The sequence below is a fragment of the Microplitis mediator genome, chromosome 4 (genome assembly GCF_029852145.1).
Source record: "Microplitis mediator isolate UGA2020A chromosome 4, iyMicMedi2.1, whole genome shotgun sequence".
Taxonomy (NCBI): domain Eukaryota; kingdom Metazoa; phylum Arthropoda; class Insecta; order Hymenoptera; family Braconidae; genus Microplitis; species Microplitis mediator.
The window spans coordinates 2,844,668-2,863,605 of NC_079972.1; the positions used below are offsets into that span (position 1 = coordinate 2,844,668).

The 18,938-nt window shown below is 31.1% G+C and overlaps 1 protein-coding gene across 2 annotated transcripts in view; it reads left to right on the forward strand.

Moving 5' to 3' along the window:
- LOC130666774 (single-minded homolog 2) overlaps positions 1-18,938 on the forward strand; it is a 96,073-nt gene that overhangs the window by 31,801 nt on the left and 45,334 nt on the right. For both annotated transcript variants that reach the window (XM_057468034.1, XM_057468032.1), the window contains exons 2-4: positions 3,707-4,087; positions 4,808-4,893; positions 15,248-15,550. In XM_057468034.1, the coding sequence (XP_057324017.1) occupies positions 3,913-4,087; positions 4,808-4,893; positions 15,248-15,550 (564 nt within the window). In that variant the 5' untranslated portion in view covers positions 3,707-3,912. The remainder of the gene's footprint in view (positions 1-3,706; positions 4,088-4,807; positions 4,894-15,247; positions 15,551-18,938) is intronic.

Consider the following 18,938-nt stretch of genomic DNA (forward strand, 5'->3'; position numbering starts at 1 on the left):
TTTTGAAATTGATCGGATGACTCACTTCAAAGATAATCGAAAAAAAACGTTTTTTACCATTTCTTTCGCCATCGATATCTCTCGAACAAATTGACCGATTGAGATGGTTAAGGTGACATTCGACGCGGCTTACAAAGTTCTAGAGCTGATTAGATTTTAAAATCAATCGTTTTCGTCGTTTCTTAGAAATCACTAAAAAACTAAAAAAAAAAATTTTTTTTTTTCATTAATTCGCCAATATCTTCGAGTCTACTTAATCAAATGATTTGAAATTTTCAGGAAAGTTGCGGGCCAACAAGCTCTTTCGATTGCCACCTCAACCATCCAAATCGATTCATTAGTTAAAAAGTTACAAAGAGTTTACACACACACACACACACACACACACACACACACACACACACACACACTCACACACACACACACACACACACACACACACACACACACACACACACACACACACACACACACACACACACACACACACACACACACACACACACACACACACACACACACACACATACATACATACATACATACATACACTCGGACATCATTCTGAAAATAGTCAGAATAGCTTCCTAGGACCTCAAAACGTCGACATCTGATGGAAACTCGACTTTCGAAAATCGGGGTGAAAACAATAACTTCCCAATTTTTCGAAAATCGTCGATTTTCTTAGCGGGAAGTTAAAAATAGTATGAAGTTTAATAAAAAGAAAAAAAAAACAAAAAAATGTAAAATTAAAATGAGAAATATCATACAATTTTTAAATGTTTTAAGACATTGTGTAAAAATTTATAAAAAAAACGGTCTGTCAGTCGACCCTGCGGGCCAGCCCCAAAACTTCCCGCTGTTTTCGAGCTGAAGAACCTCGCAAACATTATTGTGAATACATTTTCGAGCTCGAAGAGCTTTTGATTGCTGTTGTTTTCGAAAAAAAACGTTTTTCACCATTTTTTCTCCAACGATATCTCTCGAACGAATTGACCGATTGAGACACACACACACACATAGGTTGAATAGGGAATCACTTTTACGAGACGCACATGCACACAACACTGACACACATACGTATACAAACGCGGAATAATTTATAATCGAAGCTTGAAAATAAAATTATTTGCCCGACGTTGGGATCGAACCCGGTCTTGACTGTTTCTTCACACCCTGACCAAGTCCGTTGACAGCTCATCTAAACACACATATAAACTTTTGAACCATATGTAATTCCTCACTCAGCTCATCGGGCTGAGTTTAAAGGTAGCAAAATTTTTGGAAAATTACGTCATGAAGACAAATACAATAGTTAGATTTCTATGAAACCTACTAATTAAATATCTGAAAGTGCAGCTGTCCAACATTTTCGCGATTCGAATCAAGCAATTTAAAAAGTTACAAATAATTCAAAAACTTTCGGATGATTTGAAAATTGACGAATAATTCGAAAAGTTAGGAATAATTCGGAAATTTGAATTATTATAATCGAATAGATACGTTTGATTCAATTCGATTCGATCTCCATTTGCACACCCCTACAAAATAGGTGAATGAACTGTGTTTTTCCGAGTGTTAACAGGCTCATAAATACTTATTCAATAAATTGACATCAAAAGTTTGTTGAATTAGGTCAATTAAAAAAAAAGTAGCATATTCAGAATTAAAAAACAATTTATTCCTAAAAAATATTTAAAATCGTTACTTAATGAATAATCTTTCGATGATATAAAATTTATCCTATCTCAATGCACTATAAGAAGTAACGAAATGATTGAACGTTTGTAAAGTACTCGAAAATATCTGACTGCCTATAGAGCACACTTAGCGCTCAGGATTGAAGTGCGCAACATTTGTTATTCAAATAATCGACGGGACCAACAGTTGTATTTGGAAAATAACAAAAATAGCATGGGGTTTAACATGAAAAAGGCCATTCAGCATTCGAAATGGGAATGGATTTCTTATTCATATATTTATTTTCAAGATTTAAGATAAGATTGAATTAAAAAGAAATTTTTTTCGATATTATTTTACATGTTTCGAAGTCACAAACTTTCAAAAATATAATAAATGAAACGACATTAGTTATATCCTTTTGAATTTGAATGTTAAGATTTAAAAAGTGCAACACGGCAATAAATCTAAATAAAGCAGTCCCACAAATTTACGAAAAATTTTTTTAGTTTTTTCTTTAACCCATACAGGAGCTGCCAGAGTTGAACAACGGGCCCCTACTTGGCCCAGCACTGGGGAACCTAGCTTTGGCACACCTATATTGGCCCAGGCTTGGGCCAAGACTGGGTAACCTAGCCTTGGCCGTCCAATGGCAACCCAGACTTGGGCCAAGGTAGGATTACCCAAGTTTGGATATACCTATGGTTTATATAAGTAGATCATATAAATGTACCAGTTTAACGTTAGTAGGTTCGTCCAGTAGCTACCGTTCGGACCCAGTAATCAGAAGGACGGCAGTTCGCGCCCAGAGTTCAGCAGAATTCCCACCGAGTTTTTTTCACATCATTTACCTCCCTTAGATAATTAAAACATTAATGATTATGAATTCTACGAGGTTAATAATAATAAATTTTTTTTAATTAAATTTATTCGTTTCCTGGAAGCCTGGGCCAGGTCTGGCAACCAAGCATGGGCCAGGTCTGGTAACCAAGCATGAGCCAGGTCTGGCAACCAGACTTGGCCCGAGATTATCATTCCAGGCTTCTACCAAGGCTGGGCCAAGACTGGCTTACAAGCCTGGCCCAAGGTTCTACAAAGTTAGGCCAAGTCTGGGCTAAGCCTGGGTCCGTGGTACTTTCTTCTCTGGGAAGTTTATTTTTTATTATTTAAAATTGTTTTTTAATATTACGCCTTTTTTTCATTGATGTCGCTTTTTACTTTTTACTGCTAGTAGCTGGTGACGGAGAAAAATAAAAAAATAAAAAATAGTAACTACAAAGACAATAAACCCTAAGTTTGTCATGAATAACTGGTTTTAAGTTTCGTATATTAATTATAATTAAACGAAAAGAATTCAGATAGTGACTTTCATAAGAGTTCTTGCGATAATTCTGAAAAGTGTCGCTATTTTAACCTTATATAAAATTCATTAAATTGGAAGGAATCGGATAAAATTCTACTCAGATATTTCTAAAATTGCTGAATTCATGATAAATAAAATGCATATCTGTCGAACATTTTCTTTGATTGCATAGATTATTGAATTAGTTTGAAAATGAGCCAAATCGGTCGCGATTAGTTTAAAAATTTTAGGCGTTTGAAATTTTCGAAATTTAGCAAAAAAAAAATCATCGTTTGCTGATATATCTTTGAATTCGTTTGGAATCATAACCCGTAGAACTTTACAATTGCAGGAAATTGTTACTCATTTTGAGAGATGGACTATTTTTTTATGTACTTTATTGGCTTTGAAACTCGTAAAAAATTAAAAAAAAATATATTTTAAAAATTTATTTTGATCGAAAAACTTGAAAATAAATAAATAAATAATGAGAAATCTACTTTCATCTTATTATCTCTAATTATTTTCTCCGTAATGTATTTTGTTTCTGTTTATAAGAAAAAAAAATCATCTTCTGAAAATAGTCGTTTAAATTATGGATTTTGAAATTAGTCATTTTTTTTTATATCATTCTAATATGTTTGTGTGTATATAGCATTTTAAGATGTTTCTTTATTTTTTTAGACCACTGTTACATTGTCGATTCTTTGAATTTAAGTGACACTTATGAGCAGCACTCAGATGAACATAAAAAAAATATAAAAATCTATTATAATATAAATGCTCAAAATCAGAATCGCAAAAGTAATCAAAGCAGTATCAATTACAACAACGAAAACCAAATTGATTGTCACGATTGTAGAGTATTTCCTAAGTCTTTGGGTGGCATAATGAAAGAAAAAAGTAAGAATGCGGCAAGATCACGTCGAGAGAAAGAGAACACCGAATTTCAAGAACTCGCTAAATTGCTTCCACTTCCAGCTGCGACAACGTCACAGTTGGATAAAGCGAGTGTAATCAGATTAACGACAAGTTACTTAAAGATGAGAGCAGTTTTTCCAAACGGTAGGTTGAATCTTATCATAAAAATAATTATTTCACTTCTATTGACATAAAATGAAAAGACATATTGATTGACATTTTAAGGGTTTTTTTTTAACGACAATCAGATACATGACACTTCGGTAAAGGGCAAATAGTATCGGATGAGATGGTTGTGATTGCGCACTTGATGCATTGTTAGCCCCTACGCTTTGTAAGCAAAGCATGAGGGCTGATGTTATTTTACAATAGCTGGTCTTTCTCTTCCCTCCTAGTTATCGTTCTTCTCGAGTTTTTGCTCAATTGAATTTCAAGTGGCCGCATCCCTCTAGAATACATCAGCAACGCGTCTGTGTTCTCACAAGAGAAAATTGGACGTTGTTATATTACACACTCATTTGTTTTTATTTTTCCATTCTTTCTTTATCCCTTTTCTTTTTGTTTTACCTTAAAAAAGTCATCATTCATTTTTATTCAACGACTGTTTTTTCTTCCTTTTTTTTTCTCCATTCTATCTGCTTACATGTTTTCGAGTCGTCCTTTACTTTCCTTTTTATTTCGGACTTAATTTAACGCCTCTTTGACAAATACTTAGAACGATTAGACTTGCCATTAAAATTCGTAGAAACCAAAACCAAACCAGCTTGTGACCGTTTTGTCGACTCTATCTTGACATATTTACAAGTACTTAAAATGATATATTGCATGTTGCAAATGTGGCTATAATCTTTATATTTTCAACAGGCTTAGGAAATGAATGGGGCGCTTCGACGACAATAAATGATTCCCGTGATGGAGTGATCAAAGAATTAGGTTCTTATCTATTGCAGGTAATGGAAAATATTGTTAAACATAGAAATTAACTGTCAAATAAGTTTAGCAAATGTTGAACGGATAATTGAATAAAAAGTTAACGAATTAATAATAATAAAATTATACCTGATAAAAAAATTTGATATAAGATTTTATAAAATTTCATAAAGTTTAAGAAAATTTTATGAAATTCTGTAATATTTTATAGAATTTCATGATATAAAATTTTATGAAATTATGTCAAATTATTTAAAATATCAGTAGACGGAATATATTAAATCCTTTATGAAATTTTTCTGAATTCCACAAAATATCATGAAATCTTGTAAAATTCTCTAAATTTTTATAAAAATTCATAAGTTTGAATCCTCTATCAAAGAAAATTAACACGAAAATTATTGTAGTTTTGTAAAATTACATGGAATTTTACGAAGTTTTATGTTTGCAAAACTTTTGGAGTTTTGTAAAATTTTATAAAACTTCATGAAATTTAAATTTAGTGCTAACGGTAATTTTTTTTATATTTTATGAAGATGCGTGAAATTATAAAAGGTCCTTAAAAATTTTATAAAATCTTCAAAAATTTCATAAAACTTTACTACACGAAATTAATAGAGTTCATAGAATTTCATAAAATTAAATCAAATTTTATATATTTCTCAAAGTTGTATAAAATTTTGTAAAATTCAATTTCACTCGTATAAAATTTTATGAAATGGTATAAAATTCTGATATTTATTACATGTTGAATGCTTTCCCGAGTCGAAATATTAGACGCAAGTTGAACGTTCTTAACGTTTTAAACGTAAATTAAACGATTTTTTTGTATTATTGATAACATTAATTAATTAATTTCAATATTTATAATCACAATTTTCATAATCTTGATATCATAATATATGAAAAGATGTAAGATATAAGTGTTAGATAGAAGTATTAAACTGAAAATTTTTTTTTTTCAAAATACGAATTTTTTATTTTAGAGCCAGAAAGGCGGGCGACGAAATTTTAGGGAATTGTGGTAATTATAATTCAGGAGTACAAAATCGCTAAAAAAAATTTTCGGAATGCTTATGTTTTCTTATTGCAAGTCTAAATAGGTTTTAGTTACGTTTTCGATTCATAATACTCCAATCTACGTTTTGAATAAGTTAAAAGCTGCCAAATTAAGTTTTAAATGCCCAAAACGTTCAATTTACGTTCAAAACTTTAAGATCCCGAGACGAAATTTCAGGCCTGTTTTGATCGTAATTTTTTTCTATACATTTCAGACACATATTCGACGATTAAAACGGATCTCTATTAGTATCTATACGATAGCACGCATGGTTTCATCGTAACTAGTAGAGTTTTATCCACTTTTGACTGTTTTACGATCAAACCAGGCTTGAAATAATAATAATAATAATAATAATAACCATCTTTAAAAGTCTCTAGCAAGCGTGGGTTCGAATCTCACATTATTTAATTTTTTTTTTTTCTTTCATTTTATAACAACCCGAGGAAAAATTATTTTATAATTGAAGATTTAATAAATTTCAAAGAAATCTTATAGAATCCCCTAAAATTTTACGGACAGTAATTATTTTTGAAATTAATTTTAAATCGCAAAAAAAAAAAAATTTCATCTAGACAATTTCTATAATCTATTGGGTGAGGATATTTACTGAGAGTGACCAAAAGTACATGTGATGTTGATCAAAAAACCCCTGGTATCTGCTGGTCTCGAACCTGGATCCATCCGATTCTAAATCTTTGCTGCTGACCTACGTGCGTAATCGCAATGAAGTAAATGGTATATTTATTGAAATATGAAAAAATAACTTATGAAAAAACGTTAAGATCATGATTTTATGGTCGACTCCATAATTTAAATTCGGAGTAAAATATATTATTCAATAAACTACTTTTAGGAAGCTTTGTAAATAGAATAAATTAAAAATATTTTTTAAGTTCAGATGTTGTTATCATAATTGATATGATTTTTTAATAGTTGAGCGAATTTTATAAAATTTCATATTAATGTATAAAAACTTTGATTTTCATAACAATTTTTTTTGCTGGCCAATCAATCAAATTTTACGCTTAAATGAAATTCAGATCACCATGAAAAAAATAGTATGAAGTTTAATAAAAAAAAATAAAAAAAATTTTAAATTCGCGAATAAAAAATAGCATGAATTTTAATAAAGAAAAAAAAATGTAAAATTAAAATAAGAAATATCATAAACTATTTAAATATTTTATGACATTGTGTAAAAATTTATAAAAAAATTTAAATTCTATATAATTCTATATAATTTTAGAAGTTCATTTTCTTACAGATTATTAAAGAGATATTTTAAAACGAATAAAAAATTTGAAAAAAAAAAGAATTAATTGAAGTGGGATTCGTACCCACACTCGCTAGGTACTTTTAAAGATAGTTTTTATTATTATTATTAGTTCAGACCCGGTTTGATCGTACTTATTCTTATGTTTAATCTTGTACGGTCAAAACAGGCGTCTTTTGAGGCGGTAAATGAAACATCAAAGTGAGTGGAAACTGTTATGATTAAATCGGTTTTTGAATTTCCACTCGGGAACGTTCAATTTACGTCTAATATTTCGACTCGGGTTATTTTGAAATTATCAGTTCCTCCAAAATTATATCAAATTTTATAAAATCGTATAAAATTATATCAGATTCATTGTGAAAGTTCTAAACTCTATATCTCGATAAATATACTACTTATCCATACGCGATTACGTACGTGGGACGGCGCAGTGGATAGCAGCAAAGATTTAGATTCAAGAGGATTCGGGTTCGAGTCCACCAAACGCCGGGGTTTTTTTATCAATAAAAAACATAATCAATCCGTCGCAGTTATGCCCTCATTCAGGTAGGTCAGCGCAGTGGATACCATCAAAGACTTTGAATCGGAAGGATGCAGGTTCGAGCCCAGCAGTTGTCGGGATTTTTTCATCAATCAAGATCATGTATACTTCCTCTAAGTAATGATTCTAATACATTAATCACATTTCGGATCTAATTACAAGTGTCTTAGATTTTTTTTCGCAGTATAATATTTTTTTTTTCACCAATAAAATCAGTGGATTCCCATATTCACTTTTCAATTTAGTGGATTCTCATAGTCACTTATCAAATCAGTGAATTCCAATATTCACATATTCATTTAGTGAATATTCACTAATTCTGCGTGGTACGATTGTAGCATTGACAATTAGTGAATATTCACTTGAAATTAGTGAAAAATCACTAATTCATATTTAGAGAGTAGTATCATCATTTTCTAGTAAATTGTACATAGTACTTTTATGCACTAGAAATTATAATAGTTGCTAGATTGAAAAAAAAAGTCATGTACGGAAAAACGAAAACAGGAATAATTGGTGTTCGATCGAGCATTGATTCCTATTTATTATTATTTGTTTAGTTAATACCGAATAATATCGAATGTTTGCTATTTTATGTATCGTATAATTATTACCCCAGAAATGTAAAAACTTTAAAAAAAAAAAAAAAAAAACACTTTGACCAAGACAAAACATACTTGAAGAACGAATTCAGCGTTATGATTACCATGGCCAGCATAAAAAAGTTTCTGTATCATAGCGAACCTGATGCAACAGGGGTTGCAATAAATGCAATAAATTGTTACCACACATTTAATTTTCTTTTTGAATTGACCAACTATTAAAATCAATATAGAACAAGAAAACAAAAATTAAATTATCGATAAACAAGCGAATTGTATAAAAAACTTATGCGTTTACCAAAAATAATCATTCAATCATTAACATTCACAATATTTGACAACTTCACACTTTCCTAGACAACAACACATGGAATAATAACTTCATATGAGACGCTCGTGAAACAGAAGACACTTACTCTCTAAATATGAATTAGTAAAAATAAGTGAATATTCACTAATTCAAAGCGCAAATCGAACCACTAATTCTAAAAAGTGGTTCGATTGGCATTCGAAATTCGTGAATATTCACTTATTTAACTTATTCATGTTTGGGGAGTATGACTATAACCTCTAATATTGAGGCATGGGTCTTGGCTAAGTGCAACGTGCACTCACATATACTACTTCAAAAATACCCGAGTCAAAAATCAAATTCGGATTTAAGTCTCAAAGTTCTCAATGAGGTTTTTGAGGATCAATTTAGAATTTTAAGATTGACAATAGTACAGAAAGTTATCCTAGTTTATAGTCCTCAAAGTAGTAGTTACGACCTATTTTACCACTTTGAGGACTAAACTGGAATAACATAATCTGGATTAGAGCCTCAAAATACTCAAAACATACAGGAATGATTTTATCCGCATTTGAACCCCAAAAGTCTCATTTGACGTATTCTCTCTCCTCCCTTTTCTATCTAAAATTTTTCAAAGTCCGAAGTATAACTTTTCATTCGTTGAGGATTTTGAGTACTAAAGTAGAGTTACTTTCTGGGCGGCAAATAAAACATTCAAGGAATTGAGGCTTTTGAGGACTACACTAGAATTTGTTTTTTGACTCGGGTATTTACTGACAATTGAGTGGGATTAGTATTTTCGTACATTCAGCTAATTGCCGTGGTAGGTCTGAAATTTCAACATGTAGAATGTAAAACTTACAAATTCAAATGCAAGTGATTTCATGGAATTGAAACATAAATTTTCAATTTTCAATCTTTAATGAATGGTTGTCAAACTGCAAAAGTTAAACAAGTAAATTTTTAATTTTATGAAACTTATTAACGATATTTTTAAATGTAGTTTTACTATTTTTACATTCTAAATAATAAAAGTTCGTGATTGCTAAAAGGCATTGATGATACTTGAAATAGAAATTTTAAAAATTATAGTGTGAGATGTAATAGTTTCATTTTCTACATTAAAGTTTATAATTGATTGCCTGCACTGTAAATCTTATCGAATCCACAAATTTTCATATTTGGAACTTTAATTTTCACATAACGGCTAAACGGTAATTTTTACAGTTTGAAAGAGGAATAAATGATTTTTTAAGAAAAGAACTTTCTGTGAGTAAAAGTTAATAATTGTTTTACATATTATTGTGTTCGATTTACATTTTCAAACTGCAAATATTACTGCTTGATTTGCAACTCATTTTTTACTGGATGAAATTTAAAAATTACAGCATACATTTTAATTTTTATAAATTTGAATATAACGGGCTTGTTTTTACATTTTTATCCTGTAACTATTCCAGTTTTCTTTTTTCTGTGTGAAAAAAAAAATGTAAGAGATTTTAATCTATGATTTATTGGCAAAAGAACATTCATAGTTTTTTTATTCGAAAATGTATTGTTTTTAAACAAATATTTTTCCAACTCCCACTCTTTTATTCAATATTGAAATTTTTTTTTTTTTTTTTTTACTATCGTCCCACACGGGCCGATATCAGAAAAAATAGTATCCGTTGGACAGGTTGTCTTGAATGTGCATTCGATCGAGGGATATAAAGTGGATCATATGTATCTGCGGATATGTCTACCTAATGAGTACGATTCAATTTATGTGTAGAACCGAATTTATTATTATGTGCATTATTTAGGGGGGATGTATCAATTTGACCATTTGAGTTAAGAAATGCTGAGGATTATTTGTGTTTATAAATGTATAGCAGACCAGACGGCACGACAACGACATCGAAAATTACGCAGTATTGACATGGAACATTAGATAAATGGGCGACCCCTTAGTAATATAGGAACTACTGATAGATAGATTGATTTTTTTTTTGCAACTATTTTTTCGAATATAAATATAAATGATGTTAAAATGAATAAAGACAACAAATATCAACTTAATTACTTAATTAATCATTTGCAAATATTTTAAGTGAAATTCCGTACTTATTTATATCGGTTCATGCATGATATATATAAGTAGGAGAAAGTGGGGAAAATTAGACCCCTTAAGAAAAAAGGGCATATATGTAATATAAATGTAAGCCCATTTTGTTCCACTCTTCCCTATATATAATCATACATAATTATATACAATGGATCTGGCCGATTTTTGAATCTGATCATAAATGGATCATTATATTTAATTATACTTGATTACATACAATTATTTTTTCTCAGGTAGATCTACGTAGATCGAATAAATTGTATATTCTAATTATTTGTAGATCTACGTTGCTCTAAGTACAGCCGGAGTCCATGAACTCGAACTCCGTTCTCTCGGTACTTTCCCTCAATCTTGACCCCCACTACTCTCTAAAAACAAATTAGTGAAAATCATGTGATAATTACTATTTGGCAGTGAATAGTCACTTCTTGCTAGTGAAAAGTATACCACTATTTGAAATATCGACATACTTTTCACTAGTAAACAGTGAATAGTCACTATTTCAAATTTAAGAGCGTAAGAGTTGCGCTGTCTCGTACCCGATTCTATACTTTTGTATATGTCTATGTATATTTATTAGGGTGCTTTATTTCGGAGCCAGATTTTTTTTTTTCAAGTGCATATGGAGAAAACCATAGCTTAACACAAAAAAAAAACTGTCTATCGGTTAACCCTGCGGGCCAGCCCCATTACTTCCCGCTGTTTTTGAACTCCTCGAGCTCGAAAACATTGTTGTAGATACATTTTCGAGCTCGAAAATACTTTTGTGTGCCATTGTTTTCGAAAAAAACCGATTTTAGCATTTCTTTCTCCCACGATATCTCAGGAACGAATTGACCGTTTTTGATGGTTGAGGCGGCAATCGGCGTATTTCATTGATTTCTAGAGCTGATAAAATTTTGAAATTGTTTGGTTCAGTTGTTTCGAAGATATTCGCAAAAAACCGTTTTTTACCATTTCTTTTGCTCGCGATAACTCTCGAACGAATACTCCAATTGAGATGGCTAAGGCGGCAATCGACGCGTTTAAATAAGTTCTAAAGCTGATTAGATTTTGAAGTTGATCGTATAAGTCGTTTCTAAGAAATCAATACAAAACTAAAAAAAAAAAATTTTTTTTTTCGTAATTCGCCAATATTTTCGAGTCTACTTGATCAAATGATCTGAAAATTCCAGAAAAGTTGATGGCCAACAAGCTCTTTCGATTGCCGCCTTAACCATCCAAATCGGTTCATTAGTTAAAAAGTTATAGACCGGTCACACACATACATACACACATACACACACACACACACACACACACACACACACACACATACATACATACAGACACTCGGACATCATTCTGAAAATAGTCTGAATAGCTTCCTAGGACCTCAAAACGTCGACATCTGATGAAATTTCGATTTTCGCAAATCGGGGTGAAAACAATAACTTCCCAATTTTTCGAAAATCGTCGATTTTCTTAGCGGGAAGTTAAAAATTTTCGCGCAAGAAAAAAAATTCCATGTCGATTACAGACCTAGCTCATTGAAAAATTCGATTTTCCCATTTAAATAACATGGGAAAATTTTTTTTTTTAGCTCTAAGTATTTTTAACCTCATTAACAAATCAATAGATCAAATTGACTAATACATATTTTTGTAGAAAATTGAACGCTCTACAAAAAAGGTCTCATCATTTTTCGATAAATCCATCTATTCAAAAGTTATTAAAGCTCGAAGTAAAGTTGGAGACTTTTTTACTTTAACGGCGAAACTATCAGACTTATTACAAAATTTTATGAGGTCTTCTTTGTTGCCAATTTTATTCTCTACAAATTATTATCAGTCAAGTTTTTTCAAATTCCGCATTGTTTTCTAGTTATTTTTATTTCAATGTCGAGCTCTTGAAATCGATCAAAATCACTTTTTTCAGAGCTTGAAATTAAAATGAAAATAACTAGAAAACAATGCCGAATTTAAAAAAACTTTACTGATAATAATTTGTAGAGAATAAAATTGGCAACAAAAAAGACTCTTTAACATTTCGTGATAAGTTTAATAGTTTCACCGGAAAAGTAAAACGATCTCCAACTTTTATTCGAGCTCTAATAATTTTTGAATAGATGGATTTATCGAAAAATGACAAGAGACCTTTTTTGTAGAGCGTTTAATTTCCTACAAAAATATGTATTTGAACTATTGATTTGTGAACGAAGTTGAAAATACTTAAAGCTAAAAAAAAAATTTTTCCTATGTTATTTAAATGGGAAAATCGAATTTTTCAATGAGCTAAGTCTGTAATCGCCATAGAATTTTTTTTCTTGCGCGAAAATTTTTTTTTCGTGTTGAACTATGGTTTTTTCCTCATGCACTTGAAAAAAAAAATATCTGGTTCCGAAATGAAGCACCCTAATATTTATATATGCATTAAACATGAAGATGTAATCGCGCATAAGTTATAGTTAACTTATTAAGGGGGAGGGGGGTAGGGTTTTAAAGGCGAAAAAAAGCATATTTTTGTGATTTTTTCCCGGCGAGATGAGTAATATAATTTCATTAAACTTAATCACATATTATTGTACAACTTTTAAAGAATATCAGAAAAAATTTTCAACGAAAAATAATGATTAATAAGCCGGTGACGTTGAATCTCCGGAGGCGCCTCGAAAAAAAGTCGTTTTGCGGTGAACATCATAACTCGTTACCGGATCATCGGAAAAAAAAAAAAATTGATATGCATTTTAAAGATGATGTATTTCTCGAGGTAACCACGAAGAGTTTTTTTTTTTTCGATTTTTTGCTGCACTTGGAAGTGAAAAACGCGATTTTAGCTAAAAAAATCGCGGTTAATTTGTCATTAAAAAATAGAAAAAAATGAAAAACAAAAAAAAAAACTCTTCGTGGTTACCTGTTGATTTATGTGAAGAAGTAACGTTCAAATTTTCAAAAGGATTGGTTCAGTACATTTTGAGTTATGATGTTCACGGACTTTAAAAATAACGTTTTCGGAAAAATCCATTTAAAGTTTTTTATTCGTAAAAATTTGAAATAAACTATCAATAAAAGAATATGAATTTTTATATTTATATTGAGTCATCAGTTTACATCCTTTGAAAGAAACACAGCCGGAGAAAGGGATTCGGAAGAACAAAGAAAATTGCAGCTGATTTCTACTCGGTGTATGTAGGGGCAGGTCGGGCAGGTATAAAAATCAGGTATCACGGCCGGTCATTTGAAACGCTGTAACTCCGTTAGTTTTACTCGGATTGATTTTAAATTTGTACACAATATTCTCGACATATTGTTCATTCAGAACGAAAATTAAAAAAAAATAATTTTAAAACCCTGCCCCCCCCCCCTTAAGGGAGAAGAAGCATTCGCTGACTCGAAAATTCCAAGAAATTTCTACTCCTCCGTAAAGTAACCTCGGCTTCGCCTCGGCTTTCATATCACATCCACCAGGAAATTCAACTTTCTGGCCTAGTGTCGTAATATACTATTGATTAAAGCTTTTTTAGGTCAACAGATTATATTGCGGTTAAAATCAATAAATAAAAATTTCAAATGGTTATATCTGCTAAACAAATTTTTTTTCTAATAAATTTGAAGTCCATGGGATTACAAAGGTACGGAAATAGTATATTTAAGGTTAAAATCTTTTTTTCCAATAAATAAAAAACAAAAATTTTTTTTAAGCTTTTTTTGGAGGGGGCCGTCGTGCCCCAGAAAAAAATTTTTATTCGAGTTTTGGTAAAACCTTAATGGATTTGCTTAAGAAAGGACTAAATTAGGTTGACCTATAGATTAAAAGCCATAAAAAATAATTACCGGCTTAAAGGGGCCGTCGTGTCCCGGTCTCCCCTATGTAGATCTATTCCAATTTTTTTACGGGTTTGCTAAAAAATAAAACATGTGTAACTGTATATTTATATTTTGCACTAAAAGGGGCCCTATTCCTACTACTTTCGCAATCTGGATCTTTCACAAGTAAATTTAATCAACATCAGATATATGCTTTGAACTATCTTTAATGCCTAACTTCATCATGTTGCAATTTTTGTTGCCAGCGCGCGTGCCACTTCCGTGACTTGTTTAAATTTTAACCCCAATGGGACAAAAAAGGTATAACTGAAAAAAAAAATACTTTATGATTCCCCTAGCAAATATAAATAAAATAACCAGAAAAATGGACTACACTGTATAATTAGAAAAAATAAATACGCTGCAAAAACAAAATAACCAGAAAAATCATTATGATTGTTAACCTGACCATAGGAACTCAGCAGAGGTAAAAAAAATTAATTTAAAAAGTATTATTGAGATTGTAACATATATTTAAAAATTTGCTATCGTTCAAGTTCTTTTATTATTATTTTGAAAGCAACTATTTAAAAAATTTACCATACAACTATCGAACGATTATCCAATACATTATAAGCTAAACTTCTCTTACAAGTTCTTTAACGTTCTATATTTTTTTTTTGTTTTGTGTGTTTTTTGTTATTATAGACACTTGATGGATTTATATTTGTTGTGGCACCTGATGGAAAAATTATGTATATTAGTGAGACGGCAAGTGTACATTTAGGACTTTCACAAGTTGAATTAACCGGAAACAGCATTTTCGAGTATATTCACCCAGTTGATCATAATGAGATGCTTGATGTCTTAAATTCACCACTTCCAATATCAAACCGATCATTTTTATCACCCAACGCTCATGGTAATATTGAAATAGAGCGAGCATTCTTTATAAGAATGAAATGTGTGCTAGCTAAAAGAAATGCAGGACTCGTCACTTCAGGCTGGAAGGTAAGACTTTGTAGTCTAAAAAATTATTAAATGTAATCATCACAGGGTCGATTTTTTGGGGGCTATAATCTGTTGTACAAAATGAGAATAGTCGTATTATTTGGTGGCTATCGAGGGTAAATTCGTAACTTACGATGTTTGCTCATGTATATATTTGAGTATGGGTGTGTGTGATAAAAAAATCGTGACACAGATGTCTCAAAAGTACACAACCATCGGAATAGTTGCTAATTTCATTAATAAAAGAAAAAAAACATATATTCTGTTTCATTCTATGGAGCAGCTCTCAATATTTCATTTTTACGTCGAAAGCGGATGAAGTTTTTTTTCCACTTTTTTTACAAAGCGATCGAAATTGAGAAGTTAAAATTAAATAACTCCAAATGAAAATAAGAAATAACTGTGCTCAAATTTTAGTGGAAGCGTACAAATTCCTAACAATTACAGCTTCTCTGTATTGAATCCATATAATATAAGCCCCAATTAATGGCACTATAAAAAGTCAAGTTAAATATTATAAGTAGTTTCCCTAAAATTCTGGTAAATAATAATATAATCTCTTAAATATTACTCTATGAAACCCGTAGTTACGTGTTTTATTAAAAAATTGAGAAAAGAAGTATGGGGTAGAAGCACTACAAGTTCGTACTTTAACAATACTGATAACTCTCATCGATATTTTCCTAGCAGACCTAATTCACCGTAATTTATAGTGAATCGCGGTGCTTCGGAGTAATTCACGAATGATGTTCCATAATCAAATAATGAAGATTACCGTAATTCACGGTTAATTTCCATAAAATTAAGAAACCCCAAAGTAAAGATTTACCATTATTCCATAATAGAAATCACTTCAAACCAACGTGATAAACCAAAATCTAAAAATTTAAAATATTTTTCTTTTATACAGTCACAGTAATTTTTGTTATTCGACAGTGTAAATCACTGGAAAGTACAGTAAGAAAAATCGCTACAATGTTATAATTGTATTGTATCTGAAAATACTGTCTTCATTGTGTTTTGTATTTCTGTTTAAATACCAATTTCCATTGGCATTTAATAGCATGTGTTTTATATGTATATATTTAACTTCCCGCTGAGAAAATCGACGATTTTCAAAAAATTCGGGAAGTTATTGGTTTCACCTCGATTTTCAAAAACCGGGTTTTCATCATATGTCGACATTTGAAGGTGCTAGGATGCTATTCTGACATTTTCAGAGCGATGTCTGTATGTTTGTATGTATGTGTGTGTGTGTGTGTGTGTGTGTGTGTGTGTGTGTGTGTGTGTGTGTGTGTGTGTGTGTGTGTGTGTGTGTGTGTGTGTGTGTGTGTGTGTGTGTGTGAGTGGATGTAAACCTTTCATATCTTTTTGATGAATGAACCGATTTAGATGGTTCTTGCGGCATTCGAAAGATATCTTCTGAACTTAGATTTCCAAAAAATAATAAATACTTATTTTTGAGCTAAGTATTGAACATAATTGTAAATAAATATATAAAAAACGATCATGCATTCATTATTTTGGATTCTAAATTTTCAAACTTTAACATAAACCGTAACCCTTTTAAGCTTGAAAAGCTCATAAGAAAAGAGAAACAAAGGTTTTTTCGAGCTCGAAAATGTATTTATACTGATGTTTTCGAGCTCTTGGAGTTCGAAAACAGTGGGAAGTTTAGGGGCTGGCCTGCAGGGTCAAGCGATGCCCAGATTTTTTTTTTTAGTTTTACAAAATCGTTCAAAATAAATACTTCGTCCGAACAAATATAACATCACTATTTATAAATTTTATTTAATTATGTTATTGCCGAAACTTCTTCAATTAAATAAAAATAGAAATAAAGTGCCTATGGGAAAAAAAAGTGGAAAAGACGGATTTTTTTGTTTTTGTAATTTTCTCATGCAAAATTTTTCTAAACTAATGTAATGATCGAAATAATCTAGACAGCAATCAAAAAATCGTTAAAAAGATAGCATTCATGTACGCTGAGTTAACTTTATTAGCGGTAGAGGCGTGTCAGACAATCCCACATTTTTTTTGTTCGTTGTGGTAAATATTCTATGAGGTTATGAGCAAGTGCATGATGTGCTTCGTTGCAATGAAGATTGATGAGAGTGGGCAAAAAGACTTGATATGAATTTGAAATATACAAATATACCTAAATAAATTTATTTGACCATTGTAACTTTGAACAATGTCCTTTTATTCTCGAATTTTTTTGTAATACAGTATACTAGTCACAAAAATTAAGAGAAATAAAAAAATTCCATTTTTTTTAAGTGATTTTCCACACGCTGTAGCTTGGAGGGGAGTAGTCATACAGTAAAAACAGAAGTAAACCAAATTGTAGCTTCAAGTGTCTCGTTTTCAAATCTAAACGTGAAGGTTTTCATCATGCTCGGTTCCGGAGTTATCCCAACAACCCCAAAAATTCCAAATTTGTGCTTTTCTTAAAAACGGTTTAAGGGATAGAATAAATTTTTAACTTCCCGCCAAGAAATTCGATAATTTTCGAAAAATTCGGGAAGTTATTGTTTTCACCCCGATAATCGAAAATCGAGTTTTCATCAGATGTTGACGTTTTGAGGTCCTAGGAAGCTATTCTGAGTATTTTCAAGATGATGTCCGAGTGTCTGTATGTGTGTGTGTGTGTGTGTGTGTGTGTGTGTGTGTGTGTGTGTGTGTGTGTGTGTGTGTGTGTGTGTGTGTGTGTGTGTGTGTGTGTGTGTGTGTGTGTGTGTGTGTGTGTGTGTGTGTGTGTGTGTGTGTGTGTGTGTGTGTGTGTAAACTCTTCGTAACTTTTTAACTAATGAACCGATTCGGATATTTAAGGTGGCAATCGAAAGAGCTTGTTGGCCGTCAACTTTTCTGAAAACTTCAGATCATTTGATCAAGTATACTCCAAAGTATTGACGAATTACGAAAAAAACAATTTTTTTTTTTAGTTTTTTATTGATTTCTCAGAAACGACTCAAACGAATCGACTTCAAAATCTATCAGCTCTAGAACTTTATAAGCCGCGTCGAATGCAACCACAACCATCTCAATCGGTTAATTTGTTCGAGAGATATCGTTGGAGAAAGAAATGGTGAAAAACGGCTTTTTCCAAATATCTTCGAAACGGTTGAAATGATCGTTTTCAAATTTTAATCAGCTCTAGAATTTAAGAAAACGCGCCGATTGCCACCTCAAATGTCAAAATTGGTTGATTAGTTCAAAAAATATCAGCGCTGAAAAGTTAAAAAAAATAACATTTCATGTTATTTTTTCCGGATAAATCAAAATATAATGTGCTAAAATGTGTCTGAAATCATACCAACTCTTTCTCTTTATAATCTGTTTCGATCATCAGATGATGTCATATAACTTGTTTGTTAGTTTTAAACAT